The following is a 26,154-nucleotide window of genomic DNA, read 5'->3' on the forward strand; positions in this document are numbered from 1 at the left end:
CTGCTTCTCCAGGCTCATCCTCACCACTCACTACATTGAGTCCAGCTCACTGTCCATATTCTTGCCTCCTCTTTCCCAAGCTCCCTCTGGATTCTTGCCTTCATGCATGTGCAAGGTGTTTCCTCTACCTAACCTGCCTGTCTTGCTCTTTGTACTTGAATAAATATTAAACAGTTCTTGAGATTTTTATTTTTTACTTTTTGATTTTTTTGTGATTTTCTGTCTTTGCAACAATCACATTGTATTTTGATTGTTTATTAAATTAGCCTGTTGTCTCTATTTTAATGACCCATTGTACTCCTGAGGGCAGGGCTTTTCTGTACTGCAATGCCTAGAAATTACTTAGCAATATAAAAACCTGGTAAGTGCTTATTTATCTGCATCCTAGAACTAATTTAGGCTGGTTGACATATTTTTCCAAAAAAAAAATAAAAAAGACTTGATTCTCGTTTCTATGAACAAACACTATTGTCTTACTTTTATGTGCAATACATTGTGCTATTTGCATGAGGAAAAAGAGTTGAAATTGCAGTTCTTTTCTTCAGAGACTTCCAAGACTCATAGGAGAGACAGATTCTAAAACAACATCAAAGCCCACAATTACAATGTAGAAATAGATAACACATTCATCCCAACGGGTTAGCTTATACTGTGGAAACAAAGAACTGGAAAATCTCAGAGGCTTCTGTGTTCCTTATCGCAGATCAGTTGCAATTCTGCTCTGTGTCATCTTCACTTGGGTACAAACTGATGGAGCAGTTTTTCTATCTGGATTAAAGGATGATGGAACACATACACTGACGACTAAACTTCATGAGACTTCTGCATACATGCCATTAGGCGAAGCAAGTCACAGACTATCTTCTGAGGTAAGCAGACTCTTACAGGAATAGGTACCCTGAGGAGGGGCATCAAATATGGGTGAATTGAATTCTGTTTCCACTTGCATGAGATGAGCTGGAATAATGCAGGCAGAGAAAGAAGGAGCTATTCCAAAAAGTGCCAAGACACAGCAGCAAGTAAGAGCACATTTTATTCTGGCTAACAAAACAAACAGTATGTAGACAGAGAGTTTAAGTTGGGACTAGGAGAACCGTGTTCTGTGGTCTGCTAAGTGGCAGTCACCCAAACCTGGTGAACAGCATTAAGGAATAGAAGAAAGCCCTTGTTTTCTTTGGTTGCTTCCATATTACTCACTGCCTCATGAATAAATCAAAGTAATTTACCTTTGATACAATTGCAAGTATTTTAGTATATAGATGAAATTATTCAGCTGAGACAAATTAAGACTTCGAAAAAAGGTCATTGTAACTTTTGTTTTTACAGAAAATTACTCTCATTGCCATTTCTGTGACATATGGTCATTATTAATTTCCCTATAAGATCATTGAATCACAATGAAAAATGATAGACTCTAAGATTGAAAAATGATAAGACAAGTGATGACCAACAGAATCTTAATATCCTTTCCCCTGGGTCTCGGAGAGTAGGGTTAAGAAAGTGCCCATTCCATTCATGCATTTAATCATATTCACTACACTATAAGAGAGGAGCAACTCTAGAATAAACTCTAACAAAATTTATGGAGCACCTAATCACAGAAAATTTGAAGATTAAAAAACAAAAAGAGGATTGTCATATTGATTCTCAGACCTTTCCCAGTATTCTAGGTTGAACATGCTCAGCATTTTCAGGGGCTTTTAGTTTTCAAAGGAAATAAAACATGAAAGTGGCCATCAATAGCATCCACAGTCGGAGGGATATTGGTTAAGGCAGTTTTAAGGACAAAAATAACTACTTTAATTGCTACATTTTAATCCAGATAATCCTGAAAGCAGAGTGCAGTCACTGTATCCAGAGTAAAGTTTTGGTAAATTAGGTACTAAGTACCAGTACCTTTTCTTCTTACTAACTGATAAATTAATGAAAATCTATTTTATGAAGTTCTCTAAATCTTCATAGTTATCAATGTGCTTTATAAAAGCTCTGAAATTTGTATCAGGAACCAGAGTCAATAGATCAAGGGTACTAGAAGGAATAGGAGTCATAATCTGTTCATTAAGTCATTTGGAGTTTCTTGGATAAAACCACTTATAGCATAACTAGTACAACCAAATGTAGAAGTAAAAGTAGTTTTACATTTTATGTTATTAAAATTTTAATGCCATGGATATGTGAGGTAAGAAATGACTTTTACATTTTCCCCCAGAAAACTTACTAATTATCCTACTCAATTTATAGATTCTTGCCTTGTTAATTTAAAATGTCCTTTTAATATATTCAAAATTATTTTATCTTTTTTTTCTGATCAGCTTCTTTCTGTATCCTTGGAAAGTTCAGAGCACTTCCATGAGAAGAGCTTTATACATACATTAACATATAATAAAACATGTCCAGATATTTACTCTTTGAAAGAACAAAACAGTGACTCTTCTGTCTTCCAAGATGCTTATCTACAAGTGACAGAAACTCACCTCTTATTACCTATGTGAAAGAAAATTATTGTTTTAAATAATTCAAGGAGTTGGAGCACACAGTTGGTAAGTGGGGAAGAGAGATCATGAAGCCAGGACTCATGATTTAGTGCTCCAGATGATTATAATTGCACATTTCCTTCACTGGGAACTAAGTGGAGAAATTTCTCAGCGTATTTTACCATATGATTATTTTTTTATAATATCAGACTTTATTGTTCCCATTTCTGAAACTTTTGCATACAATTATGAAATGACCTTAACCTTCTCTGTTAATATCCTTCTTGGGCTAGAGAGTTGATGGTAGTATGTATTTTGGATCAGAGATGTGTTTGATGTGTTTGTCTTATGGTTCAAATTATGCTGTCTTTCCTCATCATTCTCCCTTCTCAAAGTACTCCCCCAATAAAAAAGAAAAAGAAAGAAAAAAGATATATTGTATTCTGAACACCTAGTACTTCGTAACATGGTCTTTGGGAATAGAACCCCTGCAAATATAATTAGTTAAAATAAGGTCATACAGAAATAAGGTGTGTCCCTAAGTAATATAATCAGTGTTTCTGATGACTATTTATGCATTATTTGACTGGGCTACAGTATGCCAGATAAATTTTATTTTTGGACATTTTTGTGTGGGTGTTTCTGGAGAAAATTCGCCTATGAGTTGCTGGACCCAGTAGAACAGATAGTCCCGCTTAATGTGCATGAATTCCTTCAATAAGTTGAAGACCTGAACAGAACAAAAGATACAAAAGGAATTTGCCTCTGTTCTCCTTCACCATTGAGCTGAGCCATTTTGTCTTCTCCTGTTCTAGGACTGGGATTTATAACATTGGCTCCCCTGGTTCTCAGGCTTTCTGGCTTGCCTGATTCTTGAGTTTTTTAGTCTGACTAAATTAAACCACCAGTTTCCCTGGGTCTCTAGCTTGCAGAGAGTAGATTGTGGAAATTCCCAGCCTCCATAAATGCTTGACCAATTTTTCAGAATAAGTCTGTTTCTCTATCACTATACCTCTTTACATGTTCTATTGATTTTGTTTTTGATGACCCCTGACTAACATAGTATCCTTATTGAAAAAAGGACACTTAGCAGTTATACTATCAAAGAGCACAGAATTCCTAGAAACAAGGAAGAGGCTTGGAGCAGACTCTTCATTCATAACAAAGACCTCAGAAGGAGTCAACCCTGCAGACACCTTGATCTTGGATTTCTAGCCTCCAGTGCTATCAGATAATGCATTTCTTTTGTTTAAACTACTCACTTTATGGTACTTTGTTGCAGCTCAAATAGAAATCTAATTTACTTTGTAATCTGAGTTATTTGAAGAGAATTCCTGTCCACATGTGACTATAGCCAGTTCTTAAATATTTGTGATCAATTCTTAAATTTAATTTTTGCAGATTTTTTTTAAAGATATTTAATTTGAAATAAATTTTATATTTATAGAAACTTACAAAAATTTGCCAAGATTTCCCTTGTATCTTTTCTCCAGTTTCTCTTTTTGCAGAACCACAACAAAATTATCAAATCCAGGAAATTAACATCAATGAAATACTACTAATTAATCTGTAGTTATTAAAAACTTTTTAATTTCCCCACTAATGAACTTCTCTGACCCAGAATCCCTGAAGATCTTCAATTCTATGTAGTTTTTGTGTTTCTTTAGTTTCCTTCAATCTGTTACACTTCCTTGGTGTTTGTTTTTCTTTGACCTTGAGAATGTGAAAGAGTCCAAGTCATTTATTTTTTAGAATACCCCTCCAACATTTTTTGTCTTGTTTGCTTGTGATAAAATTGAAATTATAAATTTTTTGCAAGAGGATTAGAGAAGTGATACTGTGCTGTTCTTTGAGGTTCATTTTAGGGGACATAAGATGTAGGTAGGTGTTATTCCTGGGTGTATTATCTATGGTTTTATGGGTAACATGGTGTCTGTCACATTTGCCCACCATAAAAGTACTATTCTTTTCCCAGGCTAATTAACCTGAGCATCATGTTAAAGAGTTATGCAAACATCTTTTTTTCTTTTGTTTTTCACTTAAAAACATAACAAAGGAATTACTTCATATAGCCTTAAAGAAGGTTTCCTCATATTTTATACTTGCAAAGTACTCTATTATGCAGATGTGACATAGTTCACTCAGTTGCTTCCTTATGTATTAAAATGTAGACTGTTTCTAATACTTTGCAATTAAAAAAAATCTTCTGTATATGTACTACTGGATTTTTGGTGGGTATCTGCAGGGAATATTGTTAGAGGTGGTATTTCTGATTAGACAGTAAGTGGATATGCAACTTGGTTAGATATTGCAAAATTCGCCACCAGAAAGTTTGTACCAGTTTACACTGGCACACTGGCTTCCCCACCCGTTGTGTGTGCAAGTGTCTACCTCTTCACAGTCTCTCTCACAGCATTTGGTAGACAATTCAGAATCAGGTGGAGTTCTTAAAGGTAAAGAATTGCAAGGAGGATTCAAGAGGGTTCAGGGTCTAGGGATGGGAGGCTGCATGTGGAAGTGTTTGTAGAAAGGCAAGACAACCTAGCAGGCAGAAATTAGCTGTAACAATCTCTTATGTATTTCCTTTAAACCCCCGAATTTTATGGGAATAGCACCCACTTTTGTCTTTATAACTGCTAATGATCATCAAAGGTACATGTTTTGAAGAATTAGTCTCCAGTTGGCCTCAGATTGAGGTATTAGAAACTAAAAGATGAGGCATACTTCGTGGGAAGTTAGAGGTCACTGGTGTGCCCTTGAAGTGGCTGGTGGGGCCTGCCCATCCCCCACTCTTTGTTTCCTGCTGCCAGGAGGTGAGCAGCTTCTTCTCCTGTGGGTTTCCATCAGGATACACTGCCTTGCCGCAGGCCAAATAAGCAGAGACTGGAACCTCCAAAAGGGCAGCCCAAGTCAACTCTCACCTTTGAGTTTGTGATTGCTGGTATTGGTTATTGAAAAGAAAATGGCTGATCACAACAACATATCTCTTTATTTTTAGATCTCTGCTCTGCCACCACCTCCACTCCACCTCACATGTAAGGATGTGGGCCCGTATCGCTTAATTTGGAAAATCTCTTACTTCCCATCCACACGGATGAGCCAATCAGTTCTGGTCCTACAGTTGGACCCTTAATTCAGGGATAACACCTACAAATGCTATAATGTCTAGGCCTCAATGATGATTTCAAAAATATCATGGTATTCAAATGGGACCAGTTAGCATTAATTCTTGACTTTTTTTTTTTAACAGCATTTAGTGGAAAAGTTTCTCTCTTTCCTGCACTATTAAGGTAATAGTGAGGATGTCTAGGACTGATAATGCCTCATTTTAGCATGAGGTAAATTCAAAGAAAGCAGAAACACCATCCTAATTCTGATTAAGCTGTGTGTATATGATGGCTCACTCTGGGCCTCTAATTGTAAAATGTAATAATTTCCTAATAATAGTTTGAATTTGATTTCTTTCACTTGTATCTCCAAGAATCAAGTTAATGTTCTTTCAGAATGAATGTATTTTGGCTGTAGGATGGCTCTTAAGTCATGTGAGAATAATACATATGAAAACATAATATTTCATTGAAATAATGGTATTAGATCAATTTGTTCATTAGTCTTCAAAAGATAAGGGAATTCCCCTGCAACAGATGAACAGATTCTTATCCTTGAGCTATGTAATGAATGGAAAGCATCATAGCTGTCAAGGGATGCTAATGCATCCATGTGGGACTGACAGGTGATTTTTCCAGTGAAACAGCATTGAGACATATTGGAGTCTGTCAAAACATTTCAGACTAGACCTTGTTAGGTTTTAATGTGTTTCCTAGAGTAAATACTACAGTTTCTTTCACATTTGTCAAAGCTCTACTAACGGAATGGACCATCAACACTCCTTATCCTTTACAGTATACTTGTATTTTAATAAATTCTGTTCCTTGTAACATTTTTCTGACTCTCAAAACCTGAACCATCTTTACATATCTCCTCGTTAAGGCAGTTTTCATGCCCAGCACCTTTTGGACTTGTTTTTCTATGGTTGGTTGAATTGTCCTCTATCTTCTGCACCCCGAGTTCTAGCTCATTCTCAGACCTCCTTTTTTTTTTTATGTTGCCCCTTTTGCAGTTTGAGTCATTTATTTTATGTTTTTAACAATCTGATTCCCTAACAAATTCTTAACATGAACTGTATCCATTGGTTGCTTATTGCTGGGATTTAAAGATTGAGCAACTGTTCTGAGAGATTGGTAAGCAAATAACAATAAATTTCAGTACTGGAAGTTTCCTGTGATAAGGGTATTGCAACTCTCTGTGGAAATACTGTGGAGGAGCAGAGGAACTGTGTCTAAAAAGAGGTGGTATGTCTTGGCAAAGACTTTATGTCTTACATGAGACCTAACCTGAAGTTTGATCATTGTTCACTTGAAAATTTTTTCTTTGCCTGCCATATCTACAGCTCCCATCTTCCAAAAGAAAATAGATTAAATATCATTTTTATAAATTTGCTAAACACTCTCTATAAATATACAATTCAAGAACATTATTGCTTTGTAGTTAAGTATATTGAAGATTCTAGTTAAACACTTGTCTTTAGGAAGTTATAGAAATCAAACAGTTTACATTATTATACTAGAACAACTGATATGTAGGTTTGGTAGATCATTTATCAGGTTTGACTTCTAGAGCTCTATATCAGAATATGAAAATAATTACTCAATCTCTTATTTATTAATTTTATGAAGGAATTAACTTAGAACTCAATTATATGACAGCATATGATTTTGTGATTAAACAGGTGTTAATGCTTGGACTGTGAGCTCAGTCTGTCAAAAAAGAAACTTCCTCCTACAATCAGAAATTAATGTGCTTGTATAGCAGCAGTAATTTGTTTATGGCCTTCTCATGCAAGGAAGACATCATTACAGGCTCCATCAACACCAGCACAACTTTGATAGAACTTTCAGCATAATTAGTTTTTAACATATTGAAGTTGATAAACAACTTTCCTAGTGTAATTATGCTCTATATATTTGCTCATTATGAATGCTGTGGAGGAAGAATGGGAACTCAAAGATGTTTTCAAGCAAGTTCTCCACTTCTATAAAAATATATGTTTGAGTATTTTCTTTCTCCCTTTCTCCTCAGTGTGTATGTAGGTATGGTAAACAGGTATGAGCATGCTTGTGTGTATACATGCTTTGGAAATTGTCTTTTTTTTCACATTTTGAAGGAGAAGGAAATAGAAAAGAGGGAATAAATGTAGTTGAGGCAACAACCTTCAGTCCCTTTTTTGATAGCTGGAATAAGAAGGAAAAGAATGAATCACAATGTTTAACAGAAGTAGGAGAGAGTATGATGTAGAACAATTATTTTGCAACCAGTTTTAAATATCTTTGTGGAAGACTGAACAACATAAATTAACATGTAACAGGATAATTTCTAGTCATTTGTTTTATCTTTTGATGGAAAAACAAAACAAAAGAATGATTGGGGTTGCTGATGATTCTGATATCAAGACTCCATCTGGCCAACAAATCTGAAGAAGCTCAAAGTAGTCATCACATATGGTTTTAACAGGAAAAGGTGGTTATCAAAAAGAATACGTTTTCACAATTCTGTTTGTTCTTCACTGTGTCTAAAATCACAGAATAAACATGAGGAGAGAGATGTGTGATTGACATGACATGACACATCAGCATAAATGGTGATTTTGTATACACTTTGGGGAAGGTTATGACAAAGGTTTTGGCTAAAGTTTAAAAGGGGGCAAAAGGTCCATGAATATGTAACTTGATCAGATGGCTGATTTTATTTCAGTAGCTCTTGGTGCTGTGCAGGTATTTCTGCTAAGTCAGGGGAGCATGCCTTTTTGGGTTAGTCACAACCTTACTTTTGTTTGCTGTTCATCTCTGACCTCAGAGACTCAGCTGCTTTCTTTTCATCTTTAGGGGATGAGATGTCACTATTCATTCAATTCCTTAGTTTTTCTTCCTCGTAAGACATACTCTTCAGAGGTTTATTTTTATATGGATAGTTCCATTTATATGGCTATTTGTTTGAAGATATATGTTATTGGGTTTCTAGGATTGAAAGACTCATGTAAATTCAATGAAATTTCCCTAGATCAATCCTGTATGCTACACTTGTCTAGACACTGACAAATGTAAAATGGACCGACTTGTGGCTCTCTCCTTTAATATGTTATTTGTTTCCCAACAAGTCAGAAGTATGAATATAAGAGAAGGAAAAAAACACAATATGGCTTGAAGCATTAGAAACCCATGGATAGTCACATCTGTAACAGTGCAGGCTTGGATAATGCCCTAGCAATGTCTTTGAAAGGAATTAATAGAGATGCTGTATTTTTAACTAAATACTACAGCAATAGTGTGTGACATCTATTACATAAATTTAATTTTCATTTTGGGCTTTATTATTTGTCATTTTCTCTCATTAGCATGAGGAATTAAAATAGAAGCTGTGATATTTATAAATGTTTAACATATCTCCCTTACAGCACATCCAAGACCATGTTTTAAATGAACAGCTCTTTGAATGGACCCATCAAAGTCCAGTGTTAAAATTAATCCGCCTGAGGCACTGCAAGGGCAGAGGGAAGTTGTTTTTGCTGATAAAACATGACAATGTCTTTCCTGGCATAAAAGGGACTCACATGGAAGCCACGCAGAGAAGAATATAACCGAATGGCTATATCTGCTGTGTTTCCACCTTGCAAAATTTTGAACTGCAAATGTTCCTGTCATCAAACTAGAGAATGTATCATTATGTAGCTAAGACCAGTTACAAAGTCACTTCCTAATAGGGATAATCATAGGTACAAATTGAAACTGTTCACAGTAATTTGGTACCCATTGAACATTCCTAAGGGATATTTGCCTAGGCTTATTTGATACCCCATGTTTTGCTATTCCTTTAAATGGGATCAAAGATAAAATGAATATTTAGTTGACAAAAGGAAGAGCAAGGTCTTGTAAAGCTAATTTGAAATAGAATACTGGGTAAATGATCAGATTCTTTTCGTAGGCAAGTGATCATTTTATTCTCACCTGCCTAGAAGCCTGAGTGAACTAATTTAAAAATGCCTTTGTAAGCCTGGAATATTTTAAAAGTATTCAATGTCAGGAATATATAGTTATTAACCTAAAGTCTCCTTAACCTCATTAATTCTCATGTACTTCACCTAATTTTAAATAATCAAGAGGCAGTTTTACTTCAATTAGTGGCCCTTTTAAGGAGCCCCAGTAAAAAATAAGACTAAAGGATTCACATGAAAACAAAATTTTATTCAAATAATCAAACATTTCAGAAACTGAACCAAGAGTGACAGGGATACTCACTACTCCTCTTATTAAAACTGAGGTCTTTCAAATATATATTTTGATTCATAAGCCAATAGCCTCCACAGTCTATGATTTACAGGGCTGCCTGGACCAACCTTGACAAATAATTTACCATTACCATATATAAAATTTATTGATGTCATTTTAATTTATAAGAATAAAGTGAGGTCCAATTTAAAGGTTTCTATCTGTTCATTTCTCCACAAATTTATCCTACAGCAATGGGTATTTTCCCCTTATCTCCTATCTGTCTTTCTCTAGATGGTTAAATTAGTTCAGAAACAGTGTCTCTTGTTTAGAGTGAAAATGATGAACACCTGGAATGCATTATCCTAAAAGAGAAAAAATGTTAAATATTTACATGTCATATAAAAATTGTATCTGGCTAAATTAAACTCAGAATTAGCTTAACAATAATGGCAGACTTCCATACTAATATTTATTCATATGTTGAAATGAAAGTTTTCAGTTTGTTTACAAGTGTAAAATGATTAATGTCATGGACTTACATATTTTTTTTGAGGTTGCTCAAAGATTTAAAGTGTACGTTCCATACTTCTCACAGTTCAGTTACAGGGCTGGGGTGCTTTGGGAAATGAAGGCAGTGCAAAGACTCCTTGCTTCAACCCCCCATTCAAGGTCCTATTCTTGCAATCAAGTCAGAAAGATTTAAGACATGTTGCTCAGAGTAAAAGGAATGAATTTATTAAAGGCACAGGGAAGAGAGAAAGGGGACAATCTCAAGGGAGAGAGTGGGTCCCCACGAAAGAAGAGAGTGTGCATCTCCTGCATTCCAATTTTACTGGGGATCCCAGAGAAGTTACCAGAGAGTTTTACCCAGGTCAGCCTCTTGCCTTTTGATTGACAGCCGAATGACATCAGACTTTCAAATCCCCACTATCATGAGCCCTCTAGGTCACTTTGGCTCATGCCAAACTATAAATCCGTACAGAGTTTATGGTTAGGATGAATTATTCCTATCTTCATGAATTTTAGGATTTGATGTATGAAAAGGGTCATAAAAGTCTCCCCCTCCAGGATAACCTGGGTTCCTCTTATTGACAATATTTGGAGCCTGCATTTCTCCTGCAGATAACAAGTAGTTTGCTGAGGAATGTGATATATCCTGTCTATTTAAGCCAGACAGAGCTTCAGGTAACTTGCTTCTTGAATAAGACAGCATGTGGGGGTCAGCACATCATAGCCCCATTTTATAGAATAATCCTGTTAACCACAATTTCCATCATTCTCATCATCTGTCTGTCCCCTATTTGTTCTACCTCTACTTTTTTCTCCTCCCACAAAATGTTAAATTATTTTTAAAGCTTTCCACAAAATTTATGTTTTTTAGTCTAAATTCAAAATGACACTTTAGTGCAACCTCTACTAAATTCTGAAACAGATTTACAGAATCTAATTATTGTTTTTATTTCAATTCAGGGACTTCTAAATCTTACCTTCAAAGGGACTAAAAACTCTCATGAAAGTTAGCATTATTTGACAACCCAATTGAAAACACACCAAGAATTACTGATATGGGAAGATTATATTAAGAAATTTTTATAAACACCTATTGTTTTGGAAAGGATATCTTAAACTATAGATAATCAATGTCTGAAAGTTTATCTCTTCAATAAAAAGTACATTTTTAAGAGAGAACTTTTGTGAGAGAATAAAAGATAGTTAACCTGATACAGTACTGAGATGCCTGGGGGTGCATCTCAACACTAGAGTGCTGTGTTCTAGTGGTGAGGCCCTAGGTTCCATCCCCCAAATCACACATACAAAGTAAAGAAAGAGGGAGGAAGGAAAGAAGGAAGGGAGTTGGTGCTGAGTTTGTACTTTGGTTTCTACATTGATGTCCCTGGTGATTTTTAGAGGTTATCTAATGTACCTGGAATAGTTTTCCTATAAAGAAACCAAGATAAAACTCTCTGTATTCTCATTTGAAAAGAAAAATGTGATGACTCTATGTATCATAGATTTTTCTTTTCTTCTTCTTTTCTTAATAGTTACTATTAGTTAGTGCTTATTAAGTAGCCAGGTACTGTTTAAGTGTTTTTTTTTTTTATGGTTTTTTTTTTGTGTTAATTCCTATAGTTTTACTGAATCAGTGAGATAGGAATTAATATCTTATCTCTTTTACTGATGAAGCAACTGATCCACAAAGATGAGAAGTAACTTGCCTAATGTCTGTGAGCCACAGAGCCAATATCAAGACCCAGGAGTCAAACTGTATGCCAAAGGTTTTTACCACTATGCCTACTCTTTTTTCTTAGTTTTTTTTTTTTAATATAGCTAAGTTTTTGAGGTAGATATTTTATTAGGATTCTCTTTGAACCTCCACCATGAAGTTATAAAATAAATCTTAATGCTAGTTTTTATTGTTTTAAATGAATAAATTGAAGTAAAGTAAGTTGAGAGTTTGCACAATGTCAGAAAGCAATACAAGACTGAGTTCAATGATTTGGCTCCAGAAACTGCTGTTCCTATACTGCTATGTAAATTCCTTCCATTCATAAGTATATTGGGGTTTGGGGATATAGCTCAGTTTGTAGAGGGCTTGCCTTGCATCCATAAGGCGCTGGGTTCAATCCCTAGCACCGCCCCCCTCCCCCCCAAAAAACATAAGTATATTAACTAGTGCCAGTGCTTCACTTTGGAGAAATTTGACTTTCAAACATGCTGTATGTGATATAAGAATAAGGAATAAGGTTTATGTAATAATAGCAATTTTTAATATGGAAGAAGCATGACTCTATGAAATGACCAGTGGAACTGGGAAAACAGGTTAAACACACAGCTTGTCACTAATCCCAACTGTGTATAAACTGATGGTTGTGATCTGCCCTGCCAGTCAACACACAAGTTACTTCAGCTGACAGTTAGTCAGGACTAGTTGTAAGACCTCAACCTGATTGTAGGGAAAAAAAAGGATGTTGCCTCATATGCCAAGGAAGGAGAGGGGACATGGGTATTAGTGCCAGTGATTTCTACAAATCTTTATCTTAAATGCAAGAGAAAAAGTACACAGCTATTAGATCACTGTGTGTATTTAATCCATGTACCATTCAAAATACAGTACATATAGCAAAAGTACACAACTCGTGGCAAATATTAGTTTGAAATATATTTATTAACAATTAAGAAATCCATAGTAAATCTAACACTAAGACTTTCAAGTTTGGAATTAATTTTTTCATATCTTAATGTGATTTTGAATACCACACTTCTACATGTAGCAATACAAATTGCAATTATTTGGTATTTACTGTGTTCCAGACACCATGACTTAATTCTTTTTATCTTCAGACTGATCCTATGATGCAAGCACTATGACACTTTTTTGTTATATAAGGGTATTATAAGCTAAGTAATTTATTTGGATAAACAAAACTGGAAAAATAAATTTGGAAGTATGTCTTACAAACTTCAGTAAGACTACTTTTACTAACCTATTTTAAAGACTTGAAAAAATTATCAGCGCTCACCTAATATGTGACAGAAAAGCTCTTGATTTGAATTTGTATCACATGTAACCTTCACAGAAATCTTATAGGATGAATATATTAAACTGCATTCAACAAGTGAGAAATGCATGACATGGCAAGACTCTAAACCCAAGTGTGTGTTTGTTTATGTTTCTAAATATCAAGAAGGTGACCTACCATTAAAAATATATTAAAAATAAATCCTAAAGGATGCCTTTGAACTAGTGAATCTGGGTATAATTATATAAATTTACTAATTTTTTTCTTATTGTTTTCAACTAGATTTTTCACCTACAGCTTTTTACTGTCACTTTAAATCATGTTTTATTATGTATTGATTTATCCTAATTTTGCTAGCTAAGATTTGTATAAGGACACTGAGAAATTCCACAAAGATAGAACAAATTATACACAACTGAGCAGAGAAAACAATCATTATACAGAAAGACTTTTTCAAATTGCCTTGCCCCAGGAGGGATGACATATATCCCATACAGAGTTAATGCTTAAGATGCTCTTTTTGAGGTGTAAATTGACTCAAATATTGATAAAGATTTTATGAAGTATAGCTATAATTGGTGAAATATTTTAAAGATGAGTAAAAAGCTAATATTGTTTAGTATAAAAATGTGTACTAGAAGGAACGAAAATGTCTTCTTCCATTATATTCACCTCAGTGTCAACTATTATGTTTAAAACAATGTTGAAAAGAATAAACTGCAGGGAATTCACATCATCATCAGCTATTTACATCTTCATGCACTTAAAAATGCTAGACTCATGTTTTTTTTCCTTTTATTTCAATTGAAAAACTTGTGATATAGTCCAGTTCTTTTCATTCATACTGAACAAGAGATAAGAGAAATAAATGTGAGTCAATTCAGTCATTTTTCTTAACTGCAAGAAAAAAAAAATGGACTAATCATTTGTGTAAATGTGTGAGTATGTAACAGGCAAAATAAACTCACTTTCTTTAGAGGATCTGTTTGATGTGGTTTGGTTCTATATGTTTTATCTTGTTATTAGGCATCTCAAAAAGTGATCTGTGTACAGGGTCCTGAATGATCTGCTGCATGTAGCTGAGGCATTGATTTCATATAAACAATTCATCAAAATATTTGTTATGAATCAGTTGTTTATTTTTGCAATCTTCTAAACTGGCTTTAAATGAGCCACTGCTTTAATTAAACAGGATCAATGTTTATGAGTTATTTTCATATCTTCTTTAGGTTAATATAAAAAATGCATACCCTCTTAATAATTGTCTTGCTAATTAATTAGGATATTCTTGGTTATGGATTCTTGGATTTTATTTTATTAAATGATTGGCAGGAACACGGTTTGTCTTAGACCACATATAATTTTGATCAATATTAAAATGTTTCATGTTTATTTTAAGCTTAATTCTCCAAATGGCATTATGCAGCATATATAAATGTTTGTGCTGTCTATAAAAAATAAGAAAGCATTTATAATTTTATCTACTAGATTTATGATATATCAGAATCAATTGATTTTTTAAATTTTCTACTATTTTCATCAGTATTAATTTTTAATTTGTTGTGATCCTGAATATCCTGCAGTTTTTGACTTGCATGTGTCTTTTCCAAAATAACACTGGAGTAATGTTGCTTGAAGTCTCACCTTAGCATGATTTCATGCCTATTAATCAGAATCAACTTAAAGAAGAACAAAATATTAGGGTAGTTAATTCTTTTAATTAAAAATTCTCCCTTAGGATTTTGTATTATTATCAAGGAGTTTTAATTGGATTAAAAATATCTTGTTCTATTTAAATTAAATCTAGGGGGGAAAATGTCTGTTGGATTTATTCTAATGGAGCATCAACTACATTGTGGTGTGAAATGGAAATAGACTTATTGTCTGTACTTCAAACTAGAATATTAACTGCAAGACTATTGGTTCACTGATGAATATCTAGTGTTGAGAAGAGTGACTAGCTTACTACAGATACCCAGTATTTATAATTTTATGAAAAATATAAAAGTACAATTATGTTGAGACAAAATATTTAAAATGAATTGAAGTATGGTTATGAGATCTAAAGTTTGTCACAAATAGAATTTTTATAGACATACATACAAGTGTATTTTGTACATAAAATGATGTATATAAAGTTCATTCATGTTAATGTTTAAGTTTAATATTTTCTGTTGAATTAGTTGCTTTCCTGAGAGTCTGAAAGGAGACAATTTAGAAAATAGTTTAACTTCAAGAGCACCATGTCTGTTATTTTGAATTAATTTGTTAAATGTGTGAGTAGAATTGTTGTTTTGATCTTTTCTCAACAAATCCACAGTTGTATTTTGTTATGCCTATATATTTGTAAAAGAGACAATGCTATCTGACACTCTTGAAAATGCTAGAAATGTAGCTAAATATATTGTTTGATATCACAAAAAAATGGGTTTAAAAATACTGCTTTAACAAAGAAGATCATTTACTTTTAAGTAGATGAATTTAATTATTAAGACAAACCAACAATAAAAATCACTTTTGGCATCCATTGAAAAACAATATTCAAGATGTCAAGAGCTCTGATTTTGAAATTCAAAAACCACAGAAAACTTTCCAAGCTAATTTCTGATATGTTCATTTTAAAAACCAGGGAATAGATTATGGATCCTTCATGCTACCACGTATACTCCAGAAAAAATCATTAGGGAACAGTTGATTTGGTTACAAGATTCTTTATTTTGTAAACTATACATAAACAGTAGAAAAGAAAATGCATTATACTTTAAATATTATGTAAGTTCAACATTAAAGTTTTTATTTAGTGTATAAATTAAATGGAAAGAATCCACCAATTTTGCTTTCAATGAATAGTATACCAGGAAAACAGTTAACCCACTGTTGAAATTAAAGATACCAATGAGTAATATTCAACAGGATTTTTCCTTTTTTATTATGGGCACAAAACCATTGGTCTGATATACTTAAAAGTGATGGTGTGCCAAAATGTCTACACAATTAATTAACATGCTAACTTAAATATAGCAATTAAAGTAATTTTTATTACAGTTAAATCTTAAATGCCACTCCACACAATTATTATAAACCAGTCCACATGGTAATTATGTAACAATAGAAAAAAAGAAAGAAAGATATTCCATTTTCTTCATTCCAGCAGCAGTACCTTTACTGGTATTAATTTGTTAATTAGGTGTGCTTAAATATTGCCTAATATCCTACATTGGTATGCATGCTAACCCTTTCTATTTCTATTTTTGCAAGGCACCATACAATACGTTCTCTAAGCTTCAGCACTATGAACAAAAATGGCGTAATTCTAAGAGTAAATGCAAATATTTATCTAAAATAGAACATAAAATTAGAATTAAGAATTTCAAATTTGACCTTGGGGGCGAATGAAAAACTTTTAGTGAAAATATGGTTAAAATGAATCTTTCCTTTTGTCTTCCTAAATTCTGTACCCTAAATTGCTGGTCAGAAAGACAGATATCTAAAAGTCATGCTGCTTAAGAATATTAAAAATATATATATATATATATATATGTGTAAGACTGCCATTCAGTTTAAAATAAAAATTAGAAAGGACAACTAAATTTCTAACATTCAAGAATCTGTGGTTTTCCATTCTTGCCATTTTATAAAATATCCTATCATATTCAGAATAACTTCATAACTAAAAATGTCACTGTTAACATAAACACCTTAATAAGATTCTACAATGGTCACTTTGTTTTACCATGTGGTCTCTCTGTTACCCTGATGCTACTTTGGAAAGATCTGGATCATGCATAATTTTATAAAATCCTTGGGGATCAGGTCACTATAAGTTGTAAATTTAAACTGGGCTTTCAGAAAACAAAACACTCATCATCCCAAGCACTCATTCGTTGTTATTTTTTTATGGAACATTTGCAAAATTTGTTCTTATTCAGAATTTATTTTAGTAGCTCTCCACCACTTTCCTTTGTCTGGCTAGACTGCATATATGTTCTCTTTTTCTCTAAGACATACAAAAACTCAAAGTAAATAATTCTTATTTAAACATAAATTTCTATGACTTTTTGTGCCATATTTGAAATAATTATACAAAATATATATGAGGTTTGAAATAATTTTGTTTTGGGGCAACAAGGTAATTCTCCATAGGCAATCACTTTGTCAATATTACAAATTTAGAATTTATTGACCTCAGCTGCCTTTAATCAAATGTATCCATCATGGTCATCGCCATCATCATCATCATCCCCTTCATCTTCATCATCATCTTCAATTTCATCTTTATCAGTGATGATGTCATCTTCATCTTCTTCATCATCAGTCCAGTCATTAAAATCTCCACTTGCAAAATCTCCAGAGATCTCAAAATCTATAGCTAAAAATAAGTAAGCATTATATTTATTTTGACTGAGTATTGGGGTGATATATATATATATATATACAAGAGATAAAATACTAATGAAAAATAGGAAAATTAATACATTTTTAATTTGCTCATCACGTTAATGAAGATGAGAAATAAATCAGTTATTTGATAAACTGTTACATGTTAAACTGTATCTTTTTTTAAATTTGTGTGCTAATAGCAAAATTATTGTTGAGGTATGCTATGTAAGATTTCTAGTTCAGTAATTTTGATCTCAGTCTGGTTTTTATGGAAGTTCACATGAGATATTGAATCTTAAAGTGCTTAAAATTTCTTCTGTAAGTGTGGTAGCAGAATAATTGTCCCTCTCCCCCAAATATTTACTTCGTGATCCCTAGAGCCTATAAATGATAACTTAAATGGAAACTTTGCAAATGTGATTAGGTTCTTATAACTTGAAATGGGTCCATTTTCCCAGTTTATACATAAGACCCCAACTGTCAGTTGGGTCTTTAAAATCAATAAATCTTTCCCAGATGGAATCAAAAGGAGATATGACTACAGAAGAATGGACAAAGAGAAGAAAAGTTAGTTTTAATTTGGTGGTAAGTCTCCATGAGATAAGGAATGTGTGTGACTTCTGGACAGGAAAGACAAAAAGACTGCTTTTCCTCAAGAGTCTCAATAGGAGCACCACCCTGCTAATACTGTGATGTTCAGCTTAGTGAGACAGACTTGAGATCTACTCCTGACAGATGGATTGGCAAGATGACAAATTTCTGTAGATTGAGCCACTAAATTGGTGGGAATTTTTTACTTTGACAAAAGAAATATTTATTAAAGTATTTTAAAAAAATATTTTAGAAATAGCTAATATTTTTTCTGGAGGTAATAATGCTCATTTATATCTCAGTATGTGTTCACTTTTCAACTTCTCAAGTGCCAGTGTGTCTTCATTTTTACCTCTTCTGAATATTAATTCTTATAATTCTTTGGTAGCTAATTATAACAAATCCGATTAATAAAATTCATTGTTTATGAATTGGCTGAAATCATCACACACTGAAATTTCCATCTTATATGAAGAAAATGTTTCTATTTTCCCATTTCCTGCATATTCTTAATAATAGAATGCTAAGAAATCTCACAAGTCCATGCTTCCAAAATAATTTTTGTCCACTTTCAATTCATCTTCATATAATTTTCATTCACAACCAAAAAATGACATTTTATCCACCACTGGCAACAAAGATAACTGAAGTAATTAGTAGTACTAACACTTTAACTTACATATTATGAAGAAATATTCTCCACATGTTAAGATTAAATAAGATATCTATTGAGTACTACATCTCACTGAAATCTAATCATATTGGACAGGATAGAAAACCAACAACTACTAAAAATGTTACAGAATAAATTAATGTAGAAGAGGAATTTAAGGATTAAATGAGATTACTTTCATTGTTTACTCTATATTTTCCTAAATAATCTATGTCAAATAGCAGTTAACCTGTCTGCATAGGACAGGTCTTCATTAAGTGCTTAGACAAATTAATGAGGATCTCAGTATTGACTATTGTGCTTGGTAATTATTAAAATGACCTTTCTCCTTACCACAGTCTGCAACACCATTTATTCTGGATCCTATGACTTCATTTCCATATCTGTCCACACACCAGCACTGCCCAACACTGCCGTGGCATTGTGTTGGCTTGTAGTAACCATCTTCATCACACAGAGGAATGTACTGTCCTGTGAAATATGCACACAGTCACCCACAAATGCACGCATGTGTTTTACCAGTAAGCCTTAAGACATACACAGGTGAAGTGCCACTGTATTCCAGGCTACATACTAGTGACACCTGTAGAAGAAAACAGGTATGTGCTCTGTTGTGCTGGCACTGGTATTGCCATAGGAACTGATTATAACTTATGGATTCATATCCCGTTTTAAGGAAACTACCATCTTAACATGATTCATTTTGGAAAGTGTAGTGTTTTCAGCGGTATAGTACAGCATTACTATGTGATGCTATGCTCAATTCAATCATTGGGAGCACTTATATGGTGTACAACACCCTATATCATCTCATCACTAACAACTTTCTATTTTCATTCTCCAAAGTTTTCATTCATATTTTTCAAGATCTTTTCATGCCACGTAGCTATTACCACTCAATTTAATGCTGTTTCACCTTTCTTACACACTGCCTTTTAATATCAACTGGAATCCCTTTTTTTCATTGTATCATTTTAAGACTCAAATATGCTGTCAATATGAAGTCTTCTCTTAAACTGGAGGAGATGACATATCTTCCATCTCATGTGTGTGTGCATGTGTGTAGATTATCATTAGATACATTCAAAACTACACGACATATCCTCTGTTTGGAAATGTTTGGGTTCTCTTGACTTTCATTGTTGTATAAGCATCTCTTAAACTCAGTTTTGTAGAACACAGTTTAGTGGGAATGGTCAGAAAGAGATATTTATTTTATTTGTATAATATATAGCACAGTATATGGTATATTCCTAAAGATAAATGTTTAGTTAGTAATTTATAAGTACGGTCACATTCCTCACTAAATACTTAAACATTAGAATGTGAGATCTAGAAAATTAGAAACTTTTCTTTTTTTCCTGAACTTTTTTTCCTATGATGGAAACATCATTTTTATTTTTTAAAAAAAACCTTAAATATATAGTTAGAATATGAAAACCATTTATTCTTATACCATATTAGATCATAATTTTACCCCCTCAATAAGTTTTACAATTTTGATATGATAAATAGGTGGTAGATTTAAACTTATAAATTATAATTCATTTGAACTACTAATCTTTCAGTGAAGCAGATGGAGTATCTCCAATAAGGAAAACTTTAAAACATTTTCAATGGATCTAAGGCCACAAAAAATAAGAAAATCAAATTTTCAATATTTACTACTTTTAAAGCATTTTTTGACATAAACTCTTGTCTTTTATGCCAGTTCACTTTGAAAGTGAGAGAGAACACTAATAACAGAAATATGCTAGTTTTTATATATATATATATATATATATATATATATATATATATATATATATACGTATACACACACACACACACATATATATATATATATTATAATTACAAAGATAGGTCATCAAAATGTAAAACAGATTAATTAGATCCAGAGTCATCATGAAGTTACATGCAACTAAGTAGACAAATGTATTAGCATACTTAAAAGACACACTGCCTGAGTTTTGTCCTGCTTTATATACTAAAATGCAAAAAGAAAACCTGTGACAAAACTGGTGTAATCCAAGTAAAACCTGACCCTTGTAGTTGCCAGGATTATAGAAATATTAATTTCTTAGATTTTTACAAATGTGCTCTGATTGTTTGGTGCATGTAAGAAGTTATCTTTAGGAAAAGTTGGGTAAAGGATTTCTGGAAACTATGTACTAATTTTGTAAATTTTTAAGAATTTAGCATTATTCTAAGAAGACTTTATTTAAAATGTTTAAGCTTAAAGAAACATACAATAATCAAAGTTAATGGTTTGATGGTGTCTTGATTACCAAACATTCAAATAGTTTGGGGCTCATGGTAAAATTTGCAATTATCTATTTATATGTCGGTCTATCTACCTACCTGTTTACCTATCCATTCATCCACACATACATTCCATTGCTAAAAGTAACATAGCCAAAAATACTCATGAAAACACTAAAGAATACAGTCAAACTTCTCTGAGACACTCAGCATTTTTCACCCCATCTTTAAAATATTTGCTTTATATATTCTCTCTGTGTGTATATCTATATTTATCTATCTGTATACCCATCAATTGTTACATTATTAACCACAGAATTAGAAGTTTCTGCTGACGTTTTAACTTTATTATTGTTTAAATCTCTTTTTACTTAATAACTTTCAAAATGAACATTATATTAGGGTAATAAAACAGACATAATATCTTTCAATAGGTGAGGTAATAAAAGTAAGTTTAATGGCTTTCAAAAAGTTCATAAATTTTGTTGCTGAAATTTAGTGCAGTCTATCTTTGTTGGATTAATATTGATTTCATGTTGCTGTTTCCCTGGGGTTATTTATGTAAGCAATAAAGCCTTCAGAAGAATGAGCTATGACTCACCTAGGAGTTTCTTTATCCCTTGTCGCTTCTGAATATTGCTGAGCTCCGTCTGGCAAGGTGGGTCTGTAATGACATTAAAAATGTCACCTCTAGGATTTTAGTCAAACAGAGAATCGGTAACTTCTATGATATCAATCTTGAGTTAGTCTTTACATGCTTTTAGAAGACACATGACATATTGGTTGTGTTATATTCCTTACTTATACAGATAAATGTTCATATAGATTGTGTGTCCGGGATGAGAGTTATCACTCTCCCATCATCTTGTTTTTTCTTAGAATGACTGAATTGGATGACAAAAGAAAACAGCAAAACAATTATATGATGAAAATATTTCTCATCATGTACTATTAAAGTGTCAACTTACTTGGCAATGAAATTCTAACCAATTGATGAAATTTCCCTCATTTAAAATAGTTGCTAAGATATAGAGAAATAATTTAGTATTATAATCTATAAAAAAGTTGATACTTCTTTTAAGATGTGTCAGAGAAACTCATAAATTCTAATATTGCATAATGTTAATAATGTACCTTGGTCTTTCTATTGTCACCAAGATTCTCCAAATTATGTAAAATTTAGAAAGAGGACATAATACACCATAATTTCTGATAAGCAATGATTTTAAAAATAAACAAAACATTTAAATAAATTTGGAATTCCTCATTTGTCCATTTTTCAAACTCAATCATTTCAAAGAGGATATTTGTAAAGAAATAGAAAATTCTAAATAGTCACAACATAATGTATAATGTGTATAATAGCCACACATACACACACACTCACACACAGGTATGTGCCACTGAAGCTTGCCTAGAATTTTAGGAGTGTCTAATGACCAAGAGAGCATATAGGCAGTAAAGTTGACATGTGTTTATGTATGCATTCAATTAAAATTTTAACACAGTAAATCCATTTTTTAAACTTTGCTTTAAAATGGTTTATAAACAGTTAAGCTACACTACTCAGCTAATCCTGATTAGCAATTTAAGGATAATCATTTGATCTCTACTTATAAAACTATCACTAAATATTGAAAAGTAATTTAGATAGAGAAATCCCTATAAAATGTTTTCATATTTCTACATGGAATATGATAATCATTGACATAATTTAAAGTAGCTTGTTCATTCTATTAGCTTTCAAAAATCTTAAAAAGCATTGCAAGAACAGGTGTATCACATTAAACTTTTTTCAAGGTTTTTAAATTAGCGTCAGAATTATACATAGGATTATCTTCTAAGTTTCCCAAAACTTCATTGTGATGTGAACTTTAGATCTATTTCTCTGTATGCACTTGGTACAAATTGCTAATTCCTTTGATTCTGTCACATGTTTCCAAATTTATATTTGGTTTGCATTCCTAATAAAGAAGGGTATATAAGGAACTAGCTGCATTTCAATTTTTCATCTTGCTTAATTTTTACCAGAGTATTGAAGCACTTTCTTTGCTAGTGAATTTTTGAAAGGTTGAACTATTTTGTAAAGGTTGAAAGACTTAGTCATTTCAAAATAAAAATGAGTAAAAATAACTTTATGGGAAATGCTGTGGTTCATTCAGCTCATTTAATATGATCACAAAATAGAACATTAAAACTCCACAGTATAGTGATAAAAAACCCATTTATTTTATACCATGGGCAAAGCAGATAGCAAATTAATTTTAATGATTACTTTTAATATCTATGTTCTCATATCTCTGTGTGCTTCTTGGTGGTTCATAATGGAAACTATAATGAAGTACATTAATATAAAATATTAATTACCATTTTTCATCTCACTTAGCATGTTTGCATTTTTAGCAGAGCTACTTTGCTCAACATGCTGCTTATGGTTCTTTTTATAAACACACAAATTAGAAAAAATCTAGTGAAATGAATGAGGCATAGAGTATGGTTATTTCTTTCATCATGAAAGATTACATAAAATTTGAAATGGAGTTCTATTATTTGCATGTACAGGTGTCTCATCTTTTACCTTGCTGTCTCTGGAAGCAGTAGCACCATTCATTGTTTGATATCAAACTGTCCTTGTATGTGTCACAAGAATTGAAAAATGCCTTGGTGCACTGTTCGTTCTTATCAAGGTAAATGCTCCCCAGCTCTGACTGGTCCAGCAGTAGGTCATAGTTTGTATCGAGTCTATTAAACATCCAGCCAAGTGAATCCTTGCAAATGGGCAAAATACTGGTATCAAATCCTAAATACAAAGAAAGAAAATGGTTAGCTAAATATGGAAGATCTCATCACCCAAAAGAAAAAAACACATCAACAAAACAGGTAATTAGTGCATGGTCCCTACTGGATAGTCAGAGAGGGAGGGCTTTACATTTCATCTTGGGAAATTTGTTTCACAGTAAAGTGCAGAGAGTAACATGAGGAGAATTGTGAGAATTAATTAACCAGAAAGCATCTGGTACTAATTAATCATTCATTCAATGGCAGTTAGTACTGTAATTAAATATTATTTACATTTTACTATTCAAGCTTTTTCTGAATAAAGTTTATTGTGATAAATGTTTTAATCTATATATTTATGTATGTATATATATATATATATATATATATATATGAATAACACTATTATTATAAAGAATTAAAATTTATTTCCATTAAAAGAAATTAAAATACCATTTTCACACAAGTATCATAAACACAAATTTATTAAAACTTTAACAATGCCCTGTATCTTGCTAGAATTATGGTGATTATGGTACTTCAGTTAAAACTGTTGACCAAAGAATAATCATCATGTATTATTACACAATTACTCTGTTTTCTGCTTCCCTCAAGAGGCAAGAGGCAATTATTACAATTAATTACAAATGTGTTCTGGGGGGCGCAGTAGGATGCACTGCATACTGGGGAGTAGGGAGAGAGCATAGAGAAATGACAGAATTTCAGCTATGTGGTACCAAAGATGGGTTAACCTGGATAAGCCCAAGGTGTCACTAAGGTGTCTGTCCTAAACAGCATCAGATGTAATATCAGTATTTTGAGTCCTTAAAAAAAAACAGATTCTAAAAATAAAAGTACAGGTGCCTCCCAAAGGAGACGGGATGAGAACCCTTGCTTACCCTAAACAGACAGCAGATGTCACGTAGCTATTAAAACAAATCAAATTGAATTTTTTAAGGAATGTCTGAAGACTGAGTGTGAGTTAGCATGATAGGAACTCAACTTTGCAAGCCACAAAAAGTAGAGGGATTGATCCCATTTGACTGACACTATTCCACAGACATCAGCAAATGTTTTCAAGGTAGATGGAGCAGGAAAAGAGACCCAAGGAAGTCACCTGAGAAGAAGCATTTGCTGGAGGAAAGGTGTGGAGGCTTACCTACATCCATCATCCCTGTGTCCCTCATGGAACAAAGACTTAAATTCCAGAGGAGAGTCAAATATTGGCTAACTCTAAAAATATGGATAAGGATCTTCAACACTCTGGGAAAATGTTGTTCCTGGGAAAGATTCAGGAGAATATCCTCAGTTTAGACCATTAAAGAATTCTATCATTAGCAGAGGGGTAAGACCTCTGTGGAAGGAAGAGAAATAGGAGAAGGAGAAGTTAAGAGAACATACAAGAGCTATGGATCATCATAGAAGAGTGTGATAGAGATGCAATTAAATACCAATAGGAGAAGGGAAGGGGAAAATGATGTAGAAAAAAATAGTACAAAGCATGGGAGAGGGCTGGGCTCACCAGTAGAGCGCTTGCCTAGCATGTGTGAGGCACTGGGTTCGATCTTCAGCACCACATAAAAATAAAATAGAGATATTGTCCATCTACAACTAAAAAATAAAATATTTTTTTTAAAAATGGGAGAAATTAAAGTTGGAAGTCCTTGTATTATAGATAAAAGAACAAAAAAACCCACGATTTGAATGTTGTGATACATTAAATTTATACGTTGTAAATCACAGGGAAACCATCAAAAACATTTAAAAAGTCATAAAAATAACAAACTAAAATGCAGAACAAATGAAGTCATGAAAATAGTTAATTGATCTAACATAAGGCATTTTAAGAGGAGAATAAATGCAAAAAAGAGTTAAAAATAGTAAAGAACTGAACAAAATGTAGATTGCAATTAAACCATGTTGATAACTAACCAAATGTAAGTGCTTTAAACATATTAACTAAAAATCAAGGAATATCAGCTTGGATAAAAATACAAGAAGACTTAGGTATATTTTCCTCAAGGCAAATAAAAAGACATACTATATTGAAATTAAAAGCTGTAAAAAATGCATCATGAAGCACTAATGAAAAGAAAGTCAGACTGAACATATTAATAATAAATCTGAATATGGAATAAGGAAAGTTACCA

General features: G+C 32.8%; 1 protein-coding gene across 6 annotated transcripts in view; it reads right to left on the reverse strand.

The window, feature by feature from the left end:
- Positions 1 to 17,519: 17,519 nt before the first annotated feature.
- The window catches only part of Spock3 (SPARC (osteonectin), cwcv and kazal like domains proteoglycan 3), a 411,971-nt gene continuing 403,336 nt past the window's right edge, over positions 17,520 to 26,154 (reverse strand). For all 6 annotated transcript variants that reach the window (XM_076852353.1, XM_076852352.1, XM_076852349.1 and 3 more), the window contains 4 exons: positions 23,805 to 24,026; positions 21,828 to 21,890; positions 19,298 to 19,435; positions 17,520 to 17,689 (listed from right to left, as the gene is read on the reverse strand). In XM_076852353.1, the coding sequence (XP_076708468.1) occupies positions 17,520 to 17,689; positions 19,298 to 19,435; positions 21,828 to 21,890; positions 23,805 to 24,026 (593 nt within the window). The remainder of the gene's footprint in view (positions 17,690 to 19,297; positions 19,436 to 21,827; positions 21,891 to 23,804; positions 24,027 to 26,154) is intronic.

This window comes from Callospermophilus lateralis, chromosome 4 (genome assembly GCF_048772815.1).
Source record: "Callospermophilus lateralis isolate mCalLat2 chromosome 4, mCalLat2.hap1, whole genome shotgun sequence".
In the NCBI taxonomy this organism is placed as follows: Eukaryota; Metazoa; Chordata; class Mammalia; order Rodentia; family Sciuridae; genus Callospermophilus; species Callospermophilus lateralis.